Raw genomic sequence first — 24840 nt, 5'->3', positions numbered from 1 at the left:
TGTGCAATTATCGAAAAAATAGTACACCATATATTTGAGCTGGTATGGGTAATAAAATACTGGACATCCTATAGAATAGTGTAGCATGGCATGGCTTAAAAAAACAATGCATTTTTATCACTTTCAGAAGGATACAAATGCCATAATTGAATGAATAAACAAATGTTAAACGAAAAACAAGCTCAAAAAACATTTCAACCATTGAATAATAACAAACAATATAGTTCTAGTACGCTGAATGGATACCATTCTTACAAAATCCAAACGTGAGAATTCATTATTCAGCAGTGTTCATTTGCTATCAAATTACACGGTGAGTTACAAAAAACAACTGCATCCCACTACTGATCAATCTTGGACAACTGTAAGTAGGCTTACCGTAAGCCAATGATGACAAATAATAACCAGGTGAACAAACACATACATGTGAGAAACTCTCTAATAACAGTTAACAAGACACATAAACCATTAAAAAAAAAACCACCCACACAAAAATGACACTCTTCCACTTGACAGACCGGCCCAATTAAGGGTAGGCTAGTTGTAATTAGTTTAGCTTCCTATCACCACCATCTTCCTGGTATTTGTGGAGGCTGCAGCACCATACACAATATATTTACCAACATGTCATGGCACAGTGGGGAACAATGACATACGATTATTGCATTACAGAGACAGAACTGGATGACACTGCACCAACACAAATAGATCTCACTAATGAAATTCAGTACATCCAGTGTACTTGTCTTTTACCTAGTTGAAGTATTGATAATTTTCCAAGTTAAGTTTGTTTTGTTCACCGACAACCCTAGAACACATTGATTTATTAATCATCGACTATTGAATGTCAACCATCCAGCTAAATGTTTTCATTAATAGCAAGCCAGTTAATGTCGAGTTGTTATTTATAAATATTTAAAGGCAAATAAGAATTGGCCAGCACAGTTATTAAAACTCACTCCGAGTGGAAACCACTAATGGGAAGCGAACCCAGTACCTTCCAACATCAAATCTGAATCTTAAGTACTGTACCCGTGAGGCTAACATAGACATGTGTTGGTTTAAGTAATTTTTGCTTAGCTTAGTAGCTTAGTAACTGGTTTAACGTGTCCATATACCACTAGGGTTTCGAACACGCCTATCCCGAGTCCGGCCTCCGATAGGATCGGGGGTCTGACTCGAGGCAGGGATAACCTAACAAATAGGGTCAATTTTGAAATTTTGAATATTAATGCCAAAAGTATAAAAAGGGGAAATTTGGGGTTAATAAGTTTTGGCTGCACCCTTAAAGAAAAATATCAACATTCCTAAACTATATAAATTATTAATATAATTTCGGCGCAAATTTAGATGAGCTGGTCTAAAATTAATAATAATTCTTAAACAATATTCATTAAGCCCATGGGAGGTAAAGAGGAAATGGGCTGCCAATCATATTTTAAACATTGGTGTGACCAAGGTGAGGGTCAGGAGGGATGGGGGTCGGCCCTACACAAAACCATATAGCCCCAAAGAATGCCCTAACTCCCTGCATCCCATCACCCCCACCCCACCGTGTCCAATTTTTGCAATGATTCCATCAGAGAAATGTTCAAGCACCCAATGTCATGGACACATTGTTTATAGTTTACATGTATACTCACCAGAGTTTGAAAACAAAGAGTATTCCAGTCGTCATGCTCGGTCCAGCTTTGAGCACCTTCTTCAATGGGATAAAGGTATCCAGTTTAATCGACTAGAGCCAACAGCAGTAACCGCGAAGCTGACAGTAATTAGGCTTGAGAACTCTAGTAGTTCCTTGTTCACCTAATTAAATTCAGTGAGATGTTTGTTCAAGAGGCAGTGATTTTTTCACATGTTTGTAGAGTCAATCACAACGTTAGTACCACTGTCAATATCCTGGTGTGTCAGGTCTATTTCTACCTGCTGACCACAGTACTAAATATAATACACTCCAGGAATCAATAGTAAACAGTTACACCAAGTCACAACCCATACATAACAACAAAGCATCAACTAATCAACCATGTAATGGAGTTGAAAACAAAACAAAATCTTTTTTTTTTTTTTTTTTTTTACAATGACAGACAGACAGACAGACAGACACTGTGGAACTAAACTGGTATCACTGATAATTACTTGTCCTGTGTGAAATCACACCTGCTGCACATGCGCCTAGAAACAGGAAAAGTCTTTTGAGTCACGTTTCCGGGTACACACACATATGTACATGTCTACATACTCTGGCCTGGTACAGCAGTGACACTACAGCAGTGACAGCATGTGAGCACAGCCTATTTACCTGGCTATTCAGTGAGCGTCCCTAGATCCTGTCACCTGATAGAACCACGTGGCATCTCAGTCCACCTATCAACAACTCACACTCATATGGGCTGATTACACTAGGTCAGGTGTGTATGTCAATAACTCTCGTAGGTACTAAAAATAAACTGATATCTCACACATGTATCATTATAACAATGGCTTGCCAGAACGTCAAGACTTTTTTTCAATTACATTTACAAGCACAGTTATTGACTGTCAATGAGAATTAAACATATACTGAAATTCAGCAACGTTCTTAGCTTTCTCAACTTAATTTAATGTTCTTTTTTCATGTTAATTTAATGTTGTTGTTGTTTTATTTATTCAATATTAAATAAGCTTTATTCAATGCTAATAGTATACATATACATACAGGGCTTCTGCCAGAGGGTAAAACGGGTATGGTGCCATACCCAAATTATATTTTTTTGTAAGTTAACTTTTTCACAAAATTAATTACTCTTATCATTACTGTATGATTTTCTAAAGCCTAACCCTAAACTTAACACATTTTCATCCTGGGGGGCATCCCCCCATACTGTGGTTGCATTCAATTCAACAGCGCCATACCCAAAAATGTCTTTCTGGCAGAAACACCGACATATATGGTGGAAAGTGTTTAATCCAGGCAGTATGGTCTTTCGTAAAAGTGTCCAGAATAATTTAGTTATTTTTCTTTCAAAAATAATGAAACAATAGAATTCAAGCAAAATGTACAGACTTACGAAAATGACAAATCTATGTATTTCTCCAAATGTTATATCTGGATTAACACATTTACAGATTGAACTTTTTGTTTTATGGATTTTCTAGACTACCAGTGTCCGGATTGTTGAGGTTCTAGTGTAAATGAATGATGAAAATCTATTTTAAAAGTACCAGTAAATGGAAACTGTTTAAGACTATTGGGAGTATTTTAAAAGTACCAGTAAATGGAAACTGTTTAAGACTATTGGGAGTATTTTAAAAGTACCAGTAAATGGAAACTGTTTAAGACTATTGGGAGTATTTTAAAAGACAACATACAAAACAAATAAAGGGAATGCTCTTTAGTTAGTGGTTATTTGGTATTAAACAAACAACCCTTGTGACACTTAGAAAAAAGAAACCCTCTGTAATACATACATACATGCACACACACCACACACACACACACACTAACAAGGACATGGTGTCCTTCAGGATTCTTCCATTATACAACTGTACTAGCCTGATCGATGGGGTTAAGAGGTCAACTAAATACTTATAAAATAATAATGCATTAACCTGACAATCAAAATATAATGACTGACAGTTATTTGACAAATTAGTCTTGTATTAACTGTAGACACACATGTATATACAAAAGAAAAACTTCATGTAGATCTCAACATAGGCCACAAAGTATTTGACAATACCAGTAAAGTATTTGACAATACTAGTAAAATACTTGACAATACCAGTAGAATATTTAACAATACCAGTTTAGTATTTAATAATATCAGTAAAGTATTTAACAATACCAGTAAACAGTAAAGTATTTAATAATACCAGCACATAAACTATTTTTAAAATACAGGCTATGCATGTTACTACTAATATACTATATTGGCTGTATATTTCTTAGATATCAAATGGGGGATAGATCTTTGCTCAGACCCAGTTGTCGAATAAAACAAAAATGGTTGATTACTAATGTTCAGAGAGCAGTATGTGTGATGACAAAATGAACCCCTCATCTTTGGGAGTCTCCAGAGAGTGGGATCTAGCTTAGACAGTAGAGCCCTCACCTGAAGTAAATGGGTCAAGGGTTCAAATCACAGTGGATCCATGCTCTAATTGGGTCTTTTCCTATGACTGGTATAATAAAGGCTGTGGTATGTGCTGTTCTGTCTGTGTAAAGTGCATATAAAACATTCCTTGCTGCTAATGAAAAAATGTAGCAGGTTTCCTCTAAAGACTGCCTGTCAGATTTACCTAATGTTTGACATCCTGTAGACAATCAATGTGCTCAAACAAACTTTATTTAGGTCTTCAGACATATGGGTAGATTAAAAAGTATATATTGTTGGAGAGATAGGGTATGGTAGTGAATGTACATATATATTAAAGTACTGAGTTTTAATGGATTAAATCACTAATTAATTATTAGTAATAGTTGAAAACCAATTATCAAATATGTACAAACATCTTAAAACTTAACTGTTTTATGCTCTCTCTCTCTCTCTCTCTCTCCACCCCTCTCTCTCACTATCTATCCCTCCCCACCTCTGTCTCTCTCTCTCTCTATCCCTCTCCACCCCTCTGTCTCTCTCTCTGAGATTACTTCTGTCACTCTTTCTTTAATCTAGCATTTATGAAGTCTGTTTACTTCATTGTTTAAGTATCTATTATTATTACTACTACTTCTATGACTAATTATGGGTCTGTTTATTATTCATCCATCATTCTGATCTGTATGAATATATTGTTATTAAAATATACAGGGGAAGATCCTAACATAGGTTTCAGCTTGTCAACCAATCCCACTGCCTTAAAAGGACAGAATAAATGTTTTAAACAAGGTATCCAAGTTTATTTTTCACGTTTATTAATAGTGAGCTTTGAGCAAAGGCACCCAAATCAATCCATACTTCCTCTTATTCAAAAATGGTCTTTATTAAATCAATCTGATGCCATATAACTGAAAATAAAATGTGTTGAGTGTGTCGTTAAATAAAACATTTCCTTCCTCATTAAATCAAGGTTGAGTGAAGTGAAAGAATGGTATGCATAAAAAAAAAAAAGTTCTATTTTTATATAAGCTACTCATACACATGCAAGAACAGCCACAATGTCATGTCACCCCCCTGCCTCATGTACTTGTTTTGATTCACATGACAGAAAACCTATTCTGACCCCAAAAATAATTAATTTTAATTTGAAAACCTGCTGTCATAAACTTATTTATTCTTAAACAGTAAATACATGAACCAGGGATGTGATATCCATTTGAAAATAAAAGCCGAAGTGATTTTTAAAAAGCTGAATGCTCTATCTATAATAAGGTACCTATATGTAAATAAAGTTAATTATTCAGCATTTCAGATCACATCCAGTCCATTTTGTGAAAATTATTTCACGCTGTAAATAAAAGCTGAAATGAGATAAAAAGCTGGAAAATCACATCTCTGATGAACAGATACATGTATTTACATGTATAAAGAGGCTCAGTTAAAACGTCCTTAAAACAACCAGGCAGAATTCATCTACAACATACTGTAGACTGTTCCCAAGTTGTTGTTGTGGGAGTTTTGTCCCCAATAAACATGTTAACTAAACAATGACAATAGTACAAAGATTAACTGGTATTTTATACATGTACCTAGTACCATTGCCGATGGCTGCCTGGAGCGAATACCCAGCATATAGTAATTATAAATGGCTGGTGACAAGAGTCCAGGACAGGTGATGTTATGATTGTGCGGACTGGCCTATCACGATTCCTGATCAACACCACATGCTGAACACACTGCTAGAACAATACACGCATGACTCAGTCATCAGCGGGAGGATATTACTCTAGTGTAAACACAATAATAAGATTAACCACATGAGATCTTGACAAATCATGAATATTCAATAGATAATCTACTGTAAAAGTATTATTAAACAGAATTCATAAATGCTAGCCACTTGTGAATTGCTAAATAAAGTTGTTTTAAAAAAAAAAACCCACATACCAATGCCAACATTTGATACATGTATATATAAAAATATTTATAATAAATAAATAAGTAAATGAATGAATGAATTATAAAAAACTTATTTAAGGCATGAATGAATGAATGTTTAACGACACCCCAGCATGAACATACATCTGTATGTCAACGTATCACTGTAATTTGTAGGCCTTTCCAATTTTATTAAAAAAAGATTTATGAGGGGTGGGTGGCATTGAATTGGAATTTTTTAACATTTACAAAGCCCCTTAGATAGATGTTCGTTTGTGTAAGGTCAGGAGCGTTAACACCACATATGTTACATTTCTTTGATGTGTGATTAGAAGATCTGTATAGGATGTATTAAAGTTTAACTGCACTAATGTTTGTTTTTAATACCAGGTGTTTTCATTGTGGTGCAGTTTCTGTAGTTTATTGAGCAAATATTTTGGTCATTTGTTCAAAATGTATTGTTAAGGAAATTAAAAAGATATGACCCTGCTTGATCATTTTGTCACACAAATGTCTTTAAGTAACATTGTCAATTTTTTTTTTTTTGAAACTGGAATTTTTCTTTTTTTTAAATGGCAATTTTAACAACTTTGAGGTGTAAAATTTGTATCCATGTGTTACTTACTTGGTTATCTTAGCTTTAAAAGCATAAACAGCTTTTTTAAAAAACAAATAAGAATTCATTCAATGTTAAATCCTTGTTGTATTTTTTTGGATTCATATACAGGGACAATATTTCTAAATCTTAGGCAACCGGAAGTCAGTTCACTTGAGTTTTACTTGGGTAACCGATTGTTCAGTTACGTGACTATAGTTCTTGTAACCGATGAGTTAGGCCTACCTAATCATAAAACACTTGAACTACGGTTCTGTACTACATTGGTGGTTCAAATGTATTTAAAAACATAAACTGATTTTCACTTTCATTACTGATAGATGGTACTTTTTATTTTAGAATGTAATTGTTAACAACGTAACCGACTGGCGGTTCTCGTGATTAAAAGTTGTGTGACCACCACACGAACAGAACAATGTTTATCGTGAAATATTGTGCCCTGCATATATCTCCATAATTGCTGTGGTTTTTCATCATACATAGTGTTACATATGAAATGACATGCCTGATGAGCTATTTACACCAGTTTGAATTTTTTTCAACCCTTGTGTCACACAAAAGAGCCTTTTTTTCTTCTTTTTTCACCCAATAGATAAATGGATTTTTAACTTTACAGGATTTGAGTTGTAAGCAATTTAAAAAAATAAAGTTTAAAATGACCATGGCCTAACATTAAGGTCAGGATTGAGAGTCGGAGAACTGTACACCTGAACATTCTTACCAAACATAAAACAAAAACAATCTAAAGTTAAAAAGAAACTGGAGAACATTTAACTAAATTCCTAATGGCTGTGACCTGGCAAGCAGCTGGTAACGAAACAACAATTTAATTTAGAGTTAAAAGCAATGTGATAAAGTTTAACGAAGTCTTAAATGACTTATCTCGTGGGTCAAACCCACAGGGTTTGGTATGTGTTGTGGTGGATGCAGTTGAAAGACTTCTCTAGTAAACAGGGGGTGGGACATAGCCCAGTGGTAAAGCATTCGCTTGATGCATAGTCAGTCTAGGATCGATCCCCGCCGGTGACCCATTGGGCTATTTCTCGTTCCAGCCATGCAGTGCTCTACAACTGGTGTAACAAAGGCCTTGGTATGTACTATCCTGTTTGTGGGATGGTGCATATAAAAGATACCTTGCTGCTAATCGAAAATAGCCCATGAAAGTGGTGACAGCTGGTTTCCTCTCTCAATATGTGTGTGGTTCTTAACCATATGTCTGACACCGTAAATAAAATGTGTTGAGTGTGTCATTAAATAAAATCTTTCCATCTTTCCAACACATAAGGCTCATGTTTGAGTTTACTCTCCCTTTAATTAAGATCTAATGACCATGACCTTTCCCTGAGCTAACATTTATTGGGCTGAGGGTATTCACCTAAAAAGACTATCAGCTGGTTCCTAGATGGATAAGTTAAGAGAGGAAAAAAAATGTGTTTGTTTTGTGCAATGACACCACTAGAACATATTGATTTATTAATCATCGCTATTGGATATCAAACATTTGGTAATTTTGACATTTAGTCTTTGAGAGGAAACCTGCTACATTTTTTCCATTAGTAGCAAGGGATCTGTTATATGCACCATTCCAGAGACAGGATAACACATACCACAGCCTATGATATACCCGTCGTGATGCACTGGCTGGAACGAGAAATAGCCCAATGCAACCACTGATGGGGATCAATTCCAGACCGACCGTGCATGAATTGAGTGCTTTACCCAGTGTTCTTGCGGGGCGGGCCATTGCATTTTACAGTCTTCTTTTCACGTTTGCCGCCCTCCTTTATTTTTCTGCGCCCCTCTTTATTTTTCCGCATCCTACTATATTTTACAGCACCTATCTCAGCTATTTCCAAATGCACACCTTTTTTCCACATAATTTTTTTTTTTTTTATCAATCTGCACACTGGATATCAAAGCAAAAAAGCCACATTGTGTGTACGAAAAAGCAACTGACGAAAAACTTCAGTAGCTTTCGACAGTTAGCGTAACGTAATTTTACAGTATTTTTTAACAGCCTCTATTTTATCACATACTTGTATCCATTGGAATGTTTGATACACACAATAAAAGTTATATTTTATTTGAGCAATAAAAACATTTAATTTTTTATTGATTCGGCATTCTCAGACTGAAAAACCACTTACGTGGCACCAAATTTGTCATGTGATCAGAACGGTCAGTCTATCTTTTGTGTCCACTAACTACCATCTGATATTTTGTCCTCAATTGCAGATTTAATCGGTTGTAAATGATGATTTTTTACTTTCTGTCATTTGTTTATTCAGATTCTTTATAAAATATTAGAAACTTTTCATTTTTAGGTTTATATCACTGCTTATAAAAACAACAGAAGTGCCAAATATTATACTAATATACACTGCCTTTACAAAAAAACGAAAATACTTTTTAAAGTTTTTATCAGCTGGCAATATCAAAGCAAATTCAATGAAGATGGGAATAAAGTGAACAGATTTTTTTTTTTAATCCCACATTTGGGGATCACTTTACAAAAATCTTTACTGTTTTTCATACATCTTGAAATCTTTATTAAAATAATAATATTAAAACTTTTGATTGGTTCAACAAAACAAATGCTCGTGAATGTCAGACCGACATCTTAGGTTCAACTAACGGTACATCAGGGATGAAAATTAGCAGTCGCCCATCGATTTTAGGGTCTGGCGAATATGGTGCCAGTTAAAAAAAGAAACGCATTGAAACTGAATCGAATGTGACAAAACACTGTGAATTTGATGGCGCAAACTACAGATCTTTGTAATATGATAGAAAAGTACATTGTATATTTGGTTAAAATGATTGTTTTGATTTTTTCACATATTTATTTTATTTCAATATTTATTTTATTAGTAGCCTACTACTGTAACATTTAAAATATCCAAACACACACACACTTTACTAAGGCAGCAAATTTTACTTTTAAGACTATTGTCCGTTTGCATCAAAAGGGAACTGATAATTGGCATGTAACTTCATAATGAATAAAGATAAAATTCATATAAAAACATACTGATTTATTAAGTTTCAAACCCATACCATCTCAAACTAAACATTTTGAGGAAAAAATATCAGTTAAACTTAAAAAGAAAATTCCTTACACAGGGCACAATATTTCACGCGAACCGCTGTTCTGTTCGCGTGTCGGTTACGCAAAATTAAATTTACGCGAACCGCAAATCGGTTACGTCGTAACCTGTAGATATTCAGAAATTAAAACTTGCACATTTCACGATTACTGGATGGAAGTTTTACTGGATGGAAGTTTTTCATGCAAACGTACTACTAGTTTTCCGGCAAATGTTTTAGGCTGATTTTTAGATACATAATGAGCAGCAAACCAGTATATAACCTTATACTGCAACTGTTTAACTTGCCACCATTTTAAACTATAGTCCGTTCCATTACCTGCAAACATGTTTCTTGTAAAGTAAATAATTTCAGTACTAATTTTTGTGTGCAATTCACAAATCAATCGGTTTAAAAGTAAATAAGTCTGTAGTAAATTTCATAGTATTAAAAAAAGTGTTCCCTGTGGGACTGACTATAAATCCTCGGTATATAGTCAAGCCAAAAGTTTATAAAAAATGTGCACGGACCGCCGGGGACGGCTAAATTGTCTGCATTCTGATTAAATTATCTGCTGCTATTTTATTTCTAAAGGAATATTATAGACATAATATTGGATTGCCTATAATTTTACAATATTGAACACTTTTAACGTAATCAGGAATCCAAAAGTGTCACCAATGTTGAAAAATACTAACATCGCATAATGAGCTTTAAAAAACCAAACATTTGGAACGTAACTGTAGTATAGAAGCGCCATCGATAAAGTGAAAGTAGCATGGCCACCGCAAAACAAAACAAAAGGAATCCCTCCCATTCCCAATGTATCTTATTGTGTTTCAGTATTGGGGCAGATACTTAGTCCGTTTACAATGTTGTTAACTTTTGCAAGCATTTAAAAAAGAAACGGTTTTATAAAATGTTTTCTTTTGTATTTTGTTTTAACTTTATGTTTGAGTTAAAAATTATGCGTTTGAAATGTAATTTCAACGTAACTTGGAGGTAACCGATCACGTTACCCATGGCTTATGCAAATATAATTCATGTAACTGAACAATTGGGTTACCTAGGTAAAAACCATGTGAACTGACTTCCGGTTACCTCAGATTTCGAAATATTGTCCCCTGCTTACAAATTACCATCAAACTGCATAGGTTAAATCTTCTTTTCTGATACGTGTTTGAAGGCAATTGATGGAAAATCCAAGGTACGCTGAACGAGCATTTGGCAAAATAGTGTATGATTTCATGGATCTCTATCTAGTGCCTCGTTTATAGGATGACAACCACTCTCGAGAAAATCCTTTACAGGACAGTTCATCCCTCTTGCATAGCCATAAAGTTTATACCATCCCTCTTGCATCGCCACTCCAAAACTAGTTTACTAAAGCACGCACTGTTCTATCTTTAGTTCTTTCTGCATTGTATTTTACTTCATAGACAATGCAAGTTAAGCTGCATGCCTTGGCTGTTCTAGCATTTTGTTTTTTCCTCTGCATTAAAAATTATATTTAATTTGTATATATTTTAAAGCTACTTTGTACAGAAACATTTTTATTTATAATGGATTTCTTTTTTTTAAATGTTATTTCAGATGGTATGATTTTAAAACTTAAGGTTAATGTTTGCTTTGGGTAACAACACCACTGATTTATTAAACATCGGCTATTGGATGTCAAACATATTGTCATTTTTGACAGTCATAGAGAGGAAACCCGCTACATTTTTTTTCATTAGTAAAACTTAAGAACATGCTTTATATGAATTTTAACTTTATTCATTTATTTATTATCGGTTTCCTTTTGACGCAAATGGACTATATACGGTACATGGTTATTATTTAACAAAGAACATTCGGATGTTCAATTTCAATGTGATAATTGGAGGGCTAGTTGAATTTGAGAAGGGCCAGTAACTTTTTTTTTTCAGCTGGCCCTGCTGGAGACCATGGTTTTCATGTTAATTTTCAACCCTGGTACATACAAGATGAGTCGGCTTGTATTTTTCATACCAACTTTTTTGTACCAAATACTGAGGAGCAAAATTTGAAGTATGTCTTTCCACAAAGTCCACCAACACACAACAATATATGGTAACCAAGCTTTCCCTTTTTTCTTTCTTTCTTGTTTTTTTTTTTTTTTTTTAAAGGGTGGGTGTTGCGTGGCCACCCTCCTTTAATTTTCACCCAGAAATGTTTGTAAAAATAAAGTTAAAACAAGCAAAGAAAGTAAGATTGAACTTAACCCACTCATAAACACAGCACATTTCTTAATACCTTTTTTCTATGATTTTCAAAGTCTGTAATTTGCAAGAAAACTTAATTTAAAAATTTTATTTCTGTCTGTTCTCAGCTGTACTGCTATCTGGTTATTGAATTCACATGATCATCATGGTGTCTGCTGCTAAAACTGTTTACAGATACTTGCCAAAAATATATGGTCCTTATATGTTTGAACACAAATATCTTTCTGAATATCTGTTTAAATACTGAACAAAAAAAGAAACTTCCGATTTGTACATATAGTATTTGTTGTGTTAAAGAATTCGTTGTGTAATGAAATTATATAGGTAGTATTAGCCTTGAGCTGTATTATCAGGATTCATGAATTTTATTGATTATTTTTGCACTGTTAATCGTCGACGTGAAATTCAATTTGCACGTGCATGCATGGTTCGACATGTCCCGTGTAGTATTCAGTCAATTTGTTTTACTTGCCTTACTGACACTGTTGTCAAGTGAATGAAAACGCTTCAAAATTTGTAAAAAAAAAAAAAAAAGTTTTTTTTTTTTACATTGTAGCATTTTTAGTATGCCAAGAATACCCAATAATTTATGCGAACGGGCGATTGGCATGCTTGATGCTGGCATGTCGACAGAAGACATTGCAAGGCATGTTGGGAGTTCTAGTCGAGCGATATGAAATCCTCACGACAGGAAGCACCAACGACTTGCCACGTCGTGGACGTCCACGTGTTACAGCGCGTGGTCAAGACCGCTATATCATGAACACGCATTTGCACAATAGATTCCAAACTGCCACTGCTACTGCTGCTAACACACCTGGGCTTCATAATAACTGAATCAGTGGGCAAACTGTTCGTAATCGTCTGCGGGAGAACGGTTTACATGCACAATGTCCTTACGTCATCGTCTAAATCGTGTTAATTGGGCACGTGTACACACTCGTTGGATACGGCGATGCTAGAATACCGTTCTTTTTTTGGATGAATCCAGATTTTCTTTACAACGTGGTGATGGCAGGGTGCGCGTCTACCGTAGGAGAAATGAACGCTATGCTGACTGTTGTGTTATTGAACGAGATCGTTTCGGTGGTGAGGGTTCTGTCATGGTCTGGGCAGCCATTGCCCATGGTTATCGTTCACCACTAGTCGTCATTGATGGCAATTTAAATGCTCAACATTACCGCGATGACATTCTCGTTCATCACATCATTCCTCTGTTCCATAATAACGCCAACATCTCAATTTTTCAGCATGATAATGCCACGTCTCATACAGCTGTGACACTGTAAATTTTCTTAGGACAAATAACATTGATTTCATTGATGACTGGCCCGCTAAAAGTCCTGATCTCAACCCCATCGAGCATGCCTGGGATAGTCTGGACAGACGATTGCGGCGTCGTCCCAACCCACCCGCTAACGTCAACGAACTTCGTCAAGTGCTCATTCAGGAATGGAACAATATTCCACAGGCAGAAATCAACACTTTAGTCAATTCTATGCACCTGCGATGCACTGCAGTGGTCAATTCAAGAGGTGGTCATACCCGTTATTAAGTGGGTGTTTTTATTTTTAACCCCTACCACACTTGGTCAAAATTTCTCCCAGTTTCTGTTAACCTATGACCATGATTTTTGCACCAAACAATGCATCAGGGAACACTCTTTAAACGCATATATAAAAATTATTCCCCCGGTTTGTTTTCATCAAGTTATCTTCAAGCAAAGTTAGCGGAAGTTTCTTATTTTGTTCAGTATATATTTATTAAAACTCAGAATGCAGCTTATATTCTTTAACCAAACAATTTTACTATTATAACCATTCATTTGCTCAACTTATAACATGATTGCAAGACATCAGAATTGTTATATTCATTTTCCAAAAATGTTGTCTGTTAACATTGGTTCTTGAGGACTCCATTTTTTAATTTGCCTTAAAATATTTTGAATATATTTTATAAATTATTTTAAATACATATTTTGTTGAACAACATACATGTTTTGATCAAACACTGAAACATTTTTTGTTGGAAAGTGTTTGCTGTAAGCTATACCACTAAATGTTTCACTCACCAAAACAGGTTACATAGTTAACAATATTTACTGCTGATGCATGCTACAATTTTTTACGCATGTGCTGTAAACGCAGCTACTTAGCAGCCAGTTTAGACCTCATTTGAAGCATAGAAAGACTAATAAAAAGGTATCTATTTGAATAACAACTGTCTGTTTATAAATATTGATATAGGCTATGCTTTAGAATCAAATGCTTATGCTCACCCAGTGTTCTCACTGCTCCATTTAAGCAGGGCGGCCCACCCTGCTATTGCATTTTGCTGCCCTCCTTTCACATTCTCCGCCTTCATTTTTCAGCACCATACTATATTTTACAGCACCTATCTCCACTATTTCCAAATGCACACTTTTTTCCTCACATCAAAAAACAACGATCAGTCTGCACACTGGACATCAAAGGAAACAAGTTGCGTTGTGTACGAAAAAGCAAATGACAAAACATTTACGACAGTTACCGTAACGTAATTTAACAGTATTTTTAACAGCCTCTATTTTGTCCCATACGTATATCCATTTGTATGTTTAATACACACAATAAAAGTTATATTTCATTTGAGCAATGAAAACATTATTTTTTACGGATTCAGCAATCTCTGATTGAAAAATGTTTTTGAAATAAAGGTAAATTGCCAAAAGTTATATATAATAAATAGAAAATTTCATGTTTGTTTTCAGCCTCGTGAAGTTTACAATCATATCACACTCGTCGCGCAAGTGTGACTCATGAGATATGATTGCAAACTTCACTCAATGAGATATAAATCATATTTGACAAAAAACATGTATATTCTCACCGTCGAGTCGTTGTCTCTATTAAGTCGTGCCATTTGGGATTTTACTCCTTTTTAAAGTAATACACCACCTACCGTCTGTTTACGTTCCAAGTCTCATAGTAAGATGTGTAGACAGTCAAATAGCTAAGACATTTTAAGTATATCCAATTATTTGTTACATTTTACTTTTAAAATTATTTTTTCGACACAGGAACCAAAATAGGTGAAAAACACATGACCCGTATGACATTTAAAACATTTGTAGTTTTCGTAATTTATGGCAATCATGCCCAAAATATATATCAAAGTGTCGTCTGCATGTGCATGTTTATTTTTACGCATTAATGAGTGGTGTCAGTAAAAATGTGAGGTCACACGTCAATAGTTTTTCCATGCAAGCAAATAAGGGCACTAAAATTTGAAAACGTAAACTAAGATGTAAATCAATACAGTTTTACATTACAAATATGGCTATTACTACAGTATATATAGTGAGCATTATATCTGAATAAATATTTTTTAAATATTTAGATAAAAAATAGAAGTATGTCCCACCTTGTCTTGCAAGCAATATTTTAAACACCATGCAGCAATCTCCTGACTGCTAAATCAATAATGTTTTTCATAAAAACAGTTCCTTTTTTATTGATTTCTTTCAGACATAAATTCAACCAAGCAAATTGCAGCTATATATACTTTGTTCTTATAACGTTTTGCGCTTCTATACTTGAACATAGTAAATAACACGACTCAATAGTTGTTTTTTCGTTTAGTGAGTGGGGGTAGACCGATTGTAAGCACGTGTGTACTTTTGATTGCATCAAATATGTAGATTTTTCTGCATTGTTGGTTAAGTAACAATTCAAAAATTTATTTGAATATTAATTATAACAAAATTACAAAGCAGTTTTAAAATATACTAAGGACGACAGTCACTTTTCGCACCCTTGTTTTGGGTCCGTACACAATAAATATAGCATATCTTACCGTAATTTCACTTGAAATCCATATTTCGTAAAAGGTACAATTTTTTAATCACAAGATTTTCTTCAAACACATTCAGATGCATTAGTAATGTTCAAACAAAAAAAAATTAATAGCAAGTTTGCATTGGAAGTTTTCTAGCATTCTTAAAACGGAAACATCATGTACCTAGTGTATGATTATTGTAAGGCGATTCAAAGTGAAGTCATTGGAATACTGACGTCATCCAAATTCAAAATTAGCTATATTATTACAATGCTTCGCTACATTAAAATAAAAACTGGTCTACTAACCGTGACCCCCATCAAATTTCTATAACAAGCGGACAACGTTGTTTACAGGTTGGTATTTTGTTATTTTTCATAATTCTGGACAAAATATTAATTTTAAGTTTCAAAAGATGAAAGAAATAAAAAGTACCTTTTGTGAAATATATCATATCAAAAAATTACCGTTGGATATGTTTTATTTACTGTGTACGAAGCCAAAACAAGGGGGTGAAAAGTGACTGTCGTCGACCTTAAAGGGACATTCCTGTAAGATGTTTCCGACTAATAAAATATTTCTACGACTGAACTTATATCATAAATATATTTTCTTGTTTAGAATATCAGTGTCTGTATATTCAATGTGTTTCTGGTCATCTTTATATATTTGTAAGAAGCCCAAACTGGATTTTGTCTTCAAATAATTTCGTACGTACAAAAAAAAACTTATTTTAGGAAAAAAGATGAAATTTAAAGCTACATTCTCTGGTAACCATATTATAACATCATGTACAAATGTGAAATATAAGCTCAAAAGCACTTTTTAAAAAGTTGTGTTTGTTCACTATGAACGCATATCGTCAAACGTATACGCTTGATTCGTCGCCTATGCCACCATAGCTCGGCAAAGCACAAACGACAGCATGTTGTCAGTTTCAGTTAACACATGCGTTTGCCGATTTCAAATTGTAGGGTTCGTCTAAAAAAATTAAAAGAGAAATCTTGCGCTGTATGAAGAACGTTTGGTTGAGGATACGGTACTAGAGTCTTTAGTTAAAACCGGTTTATCTTGACAACGTATTATCGACAGTCGTACCTTCCTATTTCAGAATTGATATTTTATAAAGTGTTAGTAGAACTTTCAAAGTTTAGTTTGTATACTAGTAACACATTAATCATGTATATATTTTTAAAATGAAATATACTAAAGTAGACAATGAACGTTTTCACTTCTTAATTTTACGTGTTAAAATCGACAAATTCAAATAAATATTTCGTTTGGAAAGGGTAAAGTTGGGAGGGGGTGTTTAACGACATCAAAGATAAAGCATATTCAGGGCTCGAAATGCAGTGTTAGTACATGCACCGGTGCATGCTGATTTTTGCGTGTGCATGTAACTTTTAAAACTGGGTGCACGCGGTGCTTGCTAATATTTTTTCAAGTACTGTGTATTGCGTGTACTAGTATACTGTTGTCTAACAGATTCAGACTCAAGTTGTTGAATTTTGCGTATGCATTTCGTAATCTGTTCCCCACATGAAAACGATAACTTTTATCTTTTGGTACCGATGTGTTTCCGTGTACTTTGAATGTCGAGGAGACAGGGCAGGTTGGGCAGAGTATAATTTTTGTTGATACAATTTTCAGGTAATGTTAATTATAAATTTTAACAATTTTGAAATGATAAGATAATTATTAATATAATAATTATGATGTGGGCTACAAAATATATAATTTGTATTTATAATAAAATTTGTATGTATGATTAAGTTAATTATTTTTATGGTTTAATAATTATTTTATTTCCAAATAATATGTAATAATTAAACAATGGCAAAGTTGTTACTTTACAACTTCAAAATTACAATAGTATTATTGTCATATCTTATTATATAGATGTATTGGCAATAGTATAATGTTCCACTGAATACATTCTTTTATTTTTAAAACAAAATGCAGTTTCTTGAAATAATGAAATGCTTTAGTTTTTACAGATTGCAAAATTACCACATGATGTTGCCCTTCCTTACCGGTTGAATGCAGGCAACAAAAAATAGCAATAATAAAATATAGCCATCCTCAGACCTTGACATCTAGGTGGAGCAATAATCTCTCTCTACTTACCCATCACACCTGAGATTAGTTCAAGGAGAATAATATATATAGTTTCCTTTGGCATGTGAATTTATATACATGTAGTATCAATATGGTAATATTTTAAATTGCCCCCCATAAACTACATTAGGGAGCAAATAATCAGTTCCCTCAGTTATTTTCATGTCGAGGTCTACAACCTAATAAAACATAAGTGTTACCTCGTCGAACAAACATGCAAATGTTTTAATAATAGGGTTTAACCTGGTATATTTAGTAATAAAACACAAAAACTTACCTGAGTAAATAATGGTTAATATATATATATAATATTGGTGTTGTTTTATATCTAGTCACAATGGATATTGCAGATATTTTCTTGTTCAGTCTTGTGCTGTATTGGAATTGTTATTGCAGTTCAATTTAAGTAATATCTACAAAACTAATTTTTAATAGTATACAATGTACAGCTGGAGAAAGGAGGCAAATATGGTTGTTAATAAACTGATCTATATTGGTATGCCTTCTACTAGACTACACATATTTAACCTAAGTTGCTTTTAACCCGGGTTAAATTACCTCATGTAGATGCACTTATGTAGCATATTCAAGGAAAATATATGAATGAGATGGTTAAATGCTATATTCTTCATGTCAAACAGTGTTTTCAAAATGGAAAACAAATATCAGATATGGCAGTTGACCATTCATTTTATTGCAGGTAATTGCTAAAGCAGATTACACACACAAACACACACGCTGAACTGTAGAATACCATGAAACTACATATATATGTAAAAAGGTAAGTCCTCTAACTTGAACAAGCAAAATGTACCACAACCACCAAATTATATTGATCCACAATAGAATAGATTTTTATGTATTTTTAGATTTATGTATATATGTGTGTGTGTGTGTGTATATATATATATATATATATATATATATATATATATATATCTATATATATATATTGTATGTATGTATACATGTATACATATATATATAGATAGATATACACACACACACACACTTTATATATATACTGAAACAAAGGCACACATTATTTACCCTCTGCACCAAAGTAAATACTAAACATATGGAAGGGGGGGGGGGGGGGGGGGGGACGACGACAGGCCTGCTACAGACACATTTGCAAAAAAATAAATAATAATAAAGTTTAAACAAGAATTTAGGCCTATATAATAATTATTATATGTGTGTAATTTAGCAGTAGTATGGCAAAATAAATACAAGTATAATACAAGATAATATCCAAGCAACCATGATTAAATGAAAAATAAAGACCACACAAATTTAATGATAAAGGAATATACTCTTTATTCAAGAACTGGTTGCATTTCACTATCAAACCATACGTAACTAAGGAGAAGCTTCACCGTGTCACGTGATAAACAATGGCGGCCAGGGGTCGAAGTACCCGTATGTTCAGTTCCGAGAATTGCCGAATAATTCCAAATAGCTTCATATAAACAAAAACGAAGTTGCCTTATAAAATATAATAATACAGTTTAAACAAGAATTTAGGCCTATATAATAATTATTATATGTGTGTAATTTAGCAGTATAAACTTTTATTTTAAAATTAAAAAATAAATAAATAAGATGTAGTAGCTGTAGTATGGCAAAATAAATACAAGTATAAATAATATCCAAGCAACTATGATTAAATGAAAAATAAAGACGACACAAATTTAATGATAAAGGAATATACTCTTTATTCAAGAACTGGATGCATCGTTTTGTTGGGGGGGTTTTCATGGAAGACGATGGAATTGTGTATTTTATTCACAGTATAATGTGGGATTTTTATCACTGCACATGCTTTAACCATTTTGTTTGCTAAATTAATCTCTGTTGGTGTCAACAAGCAACAACATTAAAGTCAACGTAGTCACATTCTGTGAGGGAAGCCATGAAATTCCATCAGGTTTGTCATTTTAATGACCCTACCCACAAGCGGCGCCTAGTCTCTTCTTTTGGAAATTTGTAAAACGATATTTTTTTTAACATCATGTTATGGTTTATGCAGCCAACTGCAAAACATGTTTTAGGCATCGTGACCGTTAACTGTTGTAAATGATCGACCAAAGTTGCCTCATTTCACTATCAAACCATACGTAACTAAGGAGAAGCTTCACCGCGTCACGTGATAAACAATGGCGGCCAGGGGTCGAAGTACCCTATGTTCAGTTCCGAGAATTGCCGAATAATTCCAAATAGCTTCATATAAACAAAAACGAAGTTGCCTTATTTTTGGTGCATGCAACTTTTTTTTCAGCATGCACCTGGTGCATTTAGATTTTTTTTTTCATTTCTAGCCTTGATATTGACTTAATAATCATCCGACCCCATACAACCGTAAATAAAATGTGTTGAGTGCGTCGTTAAATAAAACATATCCTATCCTTCCTTCCATCTGCTGTTGGATGTCTAACATTTGGTAATTTTGACATATAATCTTAGACAGGAATCGGGTGCATGTGCAGGGGGAGGGTATTTGAGGTCGAAACCCTTACTTGCCCATGCTTAAAAAAAAATTGAAATATATTTTTTGGGGGAGCATGGCCCCATATAAACTTCGCTTAACAGAGTCTATAACCCCAACGCCGCTGAAATCCCTGCACACGAGCCTTGGAAACCTGCTACATTTTTTTTTTAGCAAGGGATTGTTTATATGTACCATCCCACAGACAGGACATCACATGGTCTTTTTTGTATACCTGCCGATGGGGATCGATCCTAGACTGACCGCGCATTTCCAAAACACACCTTTTTAGGTATAAGTAATGAATAAAAATAACATATAGTCTTGAAAAATGTTACGTAAATCGAACACAGTACCCTCTTCCTCTACCCCTAGAGCATTACGTAATTAGTAACACCCCCTTACATGTAACGTGTATGCCAACAGCTGACCACTGTCAAAATTTCAAGTCAAATCCCCCACTCACCGACCGCTGGAAAGGCGCTGTACCATACCTCTTTGGATATAAATATGTTTTGGAGATATGAAACGACCCCTCAATCAAGACAGTTAAAATTTTCAAAAGTTCCGAAATCTCATGTGATCTCGTTGGGGAATTCTACACTTGTGATAAGCCAATGAAAACCGAGATCGGTACGAGCCCGTCAAAAGTGTTCCACTTTCAAAATCATGGCTTTGTTTTTTACCTGGATAAGCCAGCGTAGTGAAACCAGTGTGGAGTGTGGCGTCATATATGCACCAAACGTAATTGGATTTTCTGTTCTATATGCTTAAATAATAAAAAATATTCCAGGGAATGTAGTTTTAACCTAGTACAAATATTAGAATGTTCAAAAACACGTTTAATATACAGCCACTAATATTTTATGCAGAAAAATATATTTGATATGTAATTACAATCGTTATAAAGTCTCTGTTAGTCGATAACATCTTAAAAAGTGCTGCAAACTCAGGAATGTTCCTTTAATACAATTATTAAGTACCCTGACTCACCAGGGTCCCATGCTATATTATTATATATTATTTTAGTCTAATACTAGGGGGTCAATATAGTGGAAACTGTGCTGACTGTCAGTTAATTAATTAATATATTATTCCATACATCCCATATTGTATGAATAACCTGTAGCTTTAATGCTGAAACACTTCAAACAAAACATTTTATTGTTGGTTGAACAGCTCGGCACCGTACAACACAAGGGAAATAACTCTTACTGTTCTATAAGTAGTAACTGGATCATGGTTACATAATCACGAGTTTTATTTTCATTTAGTAGACAATGCAAATAAAATTTTACATGTTATAGCTTAATATAAAATAAAAAAACCCAGCTTTTAATTGGCTTTTATTCTCGAGTATATAACACAGCATATAGATTTTTAAACCCCAAAACATTCTGCTCTTCCAGCAGCTGACTTTATTTTTCTAATTTTCTCTCATAAATTGTCCATTTTCAGCCTTATTGAAGATAATTTTCCATGAAACTTACCCCATAAACCAATCCATAGTATCTTTCAGATACTCCGGTAGCTTATCCAGTTTGAGAGGTAATCACCCTTTTGTTTTTTCACTGATGACACAACGATTCTGCAGCAGACGAGCCCCAACACAGGCAACTATCTTCTCTAACCAAACAACACAAGTCCAATATGGCGACATACATATTGACAGAAATACTGCTTGCTAAACAACAGAACGTCTTGTCGGTTTCTTAATTAAATTTGTAGGCGATTGGGGTATGGGAGGGATACGAGTCCATGTTCTGATAATTTTTACCCTTTCTTTAAAGGTATTTCACTTTGTTTCCGAGTAAACTGACGAAAATCTGTGTTAATGTACTCATCAATAAAACATCAAAACAATATATTATAAAACTTTAAGCATACAAACGCCGAAGGCCCAAATTAACATGCATGGTGACTATTATGAATCTGCCGTTACCGTATTTTAATACCATAGGTGTTGGAAGCGTTTTCCTCAATTAAGAAGATAAACGCATCTGAAATTGAAATTAATTAATTAATTAATATCGGTACCGTAATCTATATGTCAGCTGTCCGCACCCCATAGTCTCTGTAATCTTCCAACGCCCTTTGTATCGTATCTCTGCACAATATTGATTTTAAAATCAGTTATGACAGTCATGATGCAGCCATAACACAACGTCAGGTGCTTTGTTTATAGAGGAGAGCTGATCTTGACCACGGTAGATATATATATATATATATATATATATATATATATATATATATATATATATATATATATATATATATATATATTATGGTTCCAACTGCGTCTGTAGGAGGACTGTCACTTTTATATCGCGCTTCAGTACCAGTTCCAAACATACATATGTTTCTATGTTCCGTAAACAAAGGGACGTCTGAACAGAATAATATATCAAGCAAGGTACTTTTGTTTAGCAATAGGCTATTATGTCCAGATTGTGCTAAGGTAGCTTATTCAGACGGGTCATATTCCAGCGGATTTGATATTGTAGGTCTTGTCGTCACAACTCACAAGGCCCTGGATTACTGTTTTTGAGAACATCTTTTTTTTTTCTTCTTTTTTTTCTTTTTTCTACTTGTTTCTTTGTTTTTTGTTTTGTTTTTAAATGTGTTTTATATTTGGTCAACTTATAGTTATTCCTTGACTTTCTACAGCCATCGCCCCCAAAGCATACCTCTAACCCCCCTTACACGGACACTACCCATCTCACCCGCCCAGCATTACCTACATTGAAGTATCTTTTTGGGGGGAGGGTACATTTCTTAATGTCGTACCATACTAGGGGTGCTAATATAATCAAACTACATTGTAGTTGTTAAATTTACTCAGGCTACTGCATGAAAGTAACATACCTGTATGGTCTTCTGCGCATCATGCCCATCGATAATATCACATAGACTCGGTTGATATTTTCCATATTAAAAAATACTCATGACGAATACTTTATATATCATACACTATATAACCGTAGTTTAAAATGTGCTAAGGTGTTTTTTTTCTTTGTGCCCTCTCTCTCTCTCTCTCTCTCTCTCTCTCTCTCTCTCTCTCTCTCTCTCTCTCTCTCTCTCTCTCTCTCTCTCTCTCTCTCCATCTATGCGCGCATCTAAGTCGGGGGTAGAAACCCCCTTTTACTCAAGCAAATTTTCTTCTTTTATTTTTCAATATATTTTTTGGAGGAGCATGACTCGACCCCCAAACAATATAAAGTTTGCTCGCCACCGTTTACGATTCCTTCATGAAAACTGCGCCATATTTCCTTTTAGACTTAATCCTGCGGGATAGTAAATATTCAAAATTGCCCCTGCCCGCTACCGACTCCGGTCGGGCTGTTTGTGCTCCCTTGCACTTGCCAGCGCGGTTGTCCCCTCTCCCAACCACCCCAACCCTTTTCCTGTCCTGCCCATGACATGCGTGCGCTACAACCGCTAGTTCTGAATGTGCACGTAAAACCCTATGACCTGACCAGGTCCTGTCTAGACTGCTTTGCATACATTCCTGCACATGTGCCTGGTCCCTCCCTCCCTCTCTCTCTGTCTCTCTCCCCCTCCCCTTCTCTCTTCTTCTCGTCCCTCCCCTCTCTCTCCTCCCCTCCTCTCATTTTTATTTTAGAATGACGCGGCGCGTGGCTACTTAATTTTGTTCACGGCCTTGTCCCGGTGATTATATTCTCAAGGACCCATTTACCACTTTGTCATGTAATTCACCTACCAACAAAAGCGACACGAATTGTCCTTACAAACCGTGGCGAATGCACCGTCAACTGTGACGACTAGCCGCCGAACCACATACAGTTTGTTGACTGTTCATTTGTCACACGCAGCTGTTTCATGTGGAATTAAATCACCGCACTAATAGCAACCTTAAACGCACGTGGTTAAATAGCAGTAGTTAAGCAGACACTGAATTTAAGGGTCTATATCCAGTAATACAATTGGGTCAAATATGATTCCATATAAAGATGATTTATGTTAAAACAGCGGCTTGAATTGACAACTACTCGGAGAATCACACAAAAAATCTACCATTCGGAGCATCACATAAAATGTATGTGTAGTGAAGCAAATTATGTATTTAGCGCATATAGAATATAATATGTGTATGACATATTCCGTGACCCACATACATAGTATATGTATTTTATTGCTATATTGTCTTTTAGAAGATACACATAGTTTATTAATATAACAATAGTTGTGGTAAGTTTGCAAATTAGTGTGTGGCCTTTTATTTAATTCCCATGCTTATCCCCAATACTGGGACAGTATTAGGGTACAAATCCAGTCGTGTTAAATTGAAATTACTGACCGACTGACTGACTGACTTAATGAATGACTGAACGAACGAACGAATGAGGGTCTACCCCTCAGAATTTTTACACAGATTATTTTTATTTATATACAGAAAACTAGGTTTGTTGTTTCTAACGATACCGTTTTAGTAAT

The 24840-nt window shown here is 34.6% G+C and overlaps 1 protein-coding gene across 2 annotated transcripts in view; it reads right to left on the bottom strand.

The window, feature by feature from the left end:
* The window catches only part of LOC121382211 (MOB kinase activator 2-like), a 50043-nt gene extending 28024 nt beyond the window's left edge, over positions 1-22019 (bottom strand). Inside the window, exon 1 of one of the 2 annotated variants that reach the window (XM_041511738.1) lies at positions 21876-22019. In XM_041511738.1, the coding sequence (XP_041367672.1) occupies positions 21876-21892 (17 nt within the window). In that variant the 5' untranslated portion in view covers positions 21893-22019. Of the gene's footprint in view, positions 1-1643; positions 2247-21875 lie in introns of those variants that run through there. The other variant, XM_041511737.1, reaches the window with a different exon arrangement.
* Positions 22020-24840: the final 2821 nt, after the last annotated feature.

This window comes from Gigantopelta aegis, chromosome 9, assembly GCF_016097555.1.
Source record: "Gigantopelta aegis isolate Gae_Host chromosome 9, Gae_host_genome, whole genome shotgun sequence".
NCBI classification, from domain to species: domain Eukaryota; kingdom Metazoa; phylum Mollusca; class Gastropoda; order Neomphalida; family Peltospiridae; genus Gigantopelta; species Gigantopelta aegis.
This window is presented reverse-complemented; position numbering and strand designations above follow the sequence as displayed.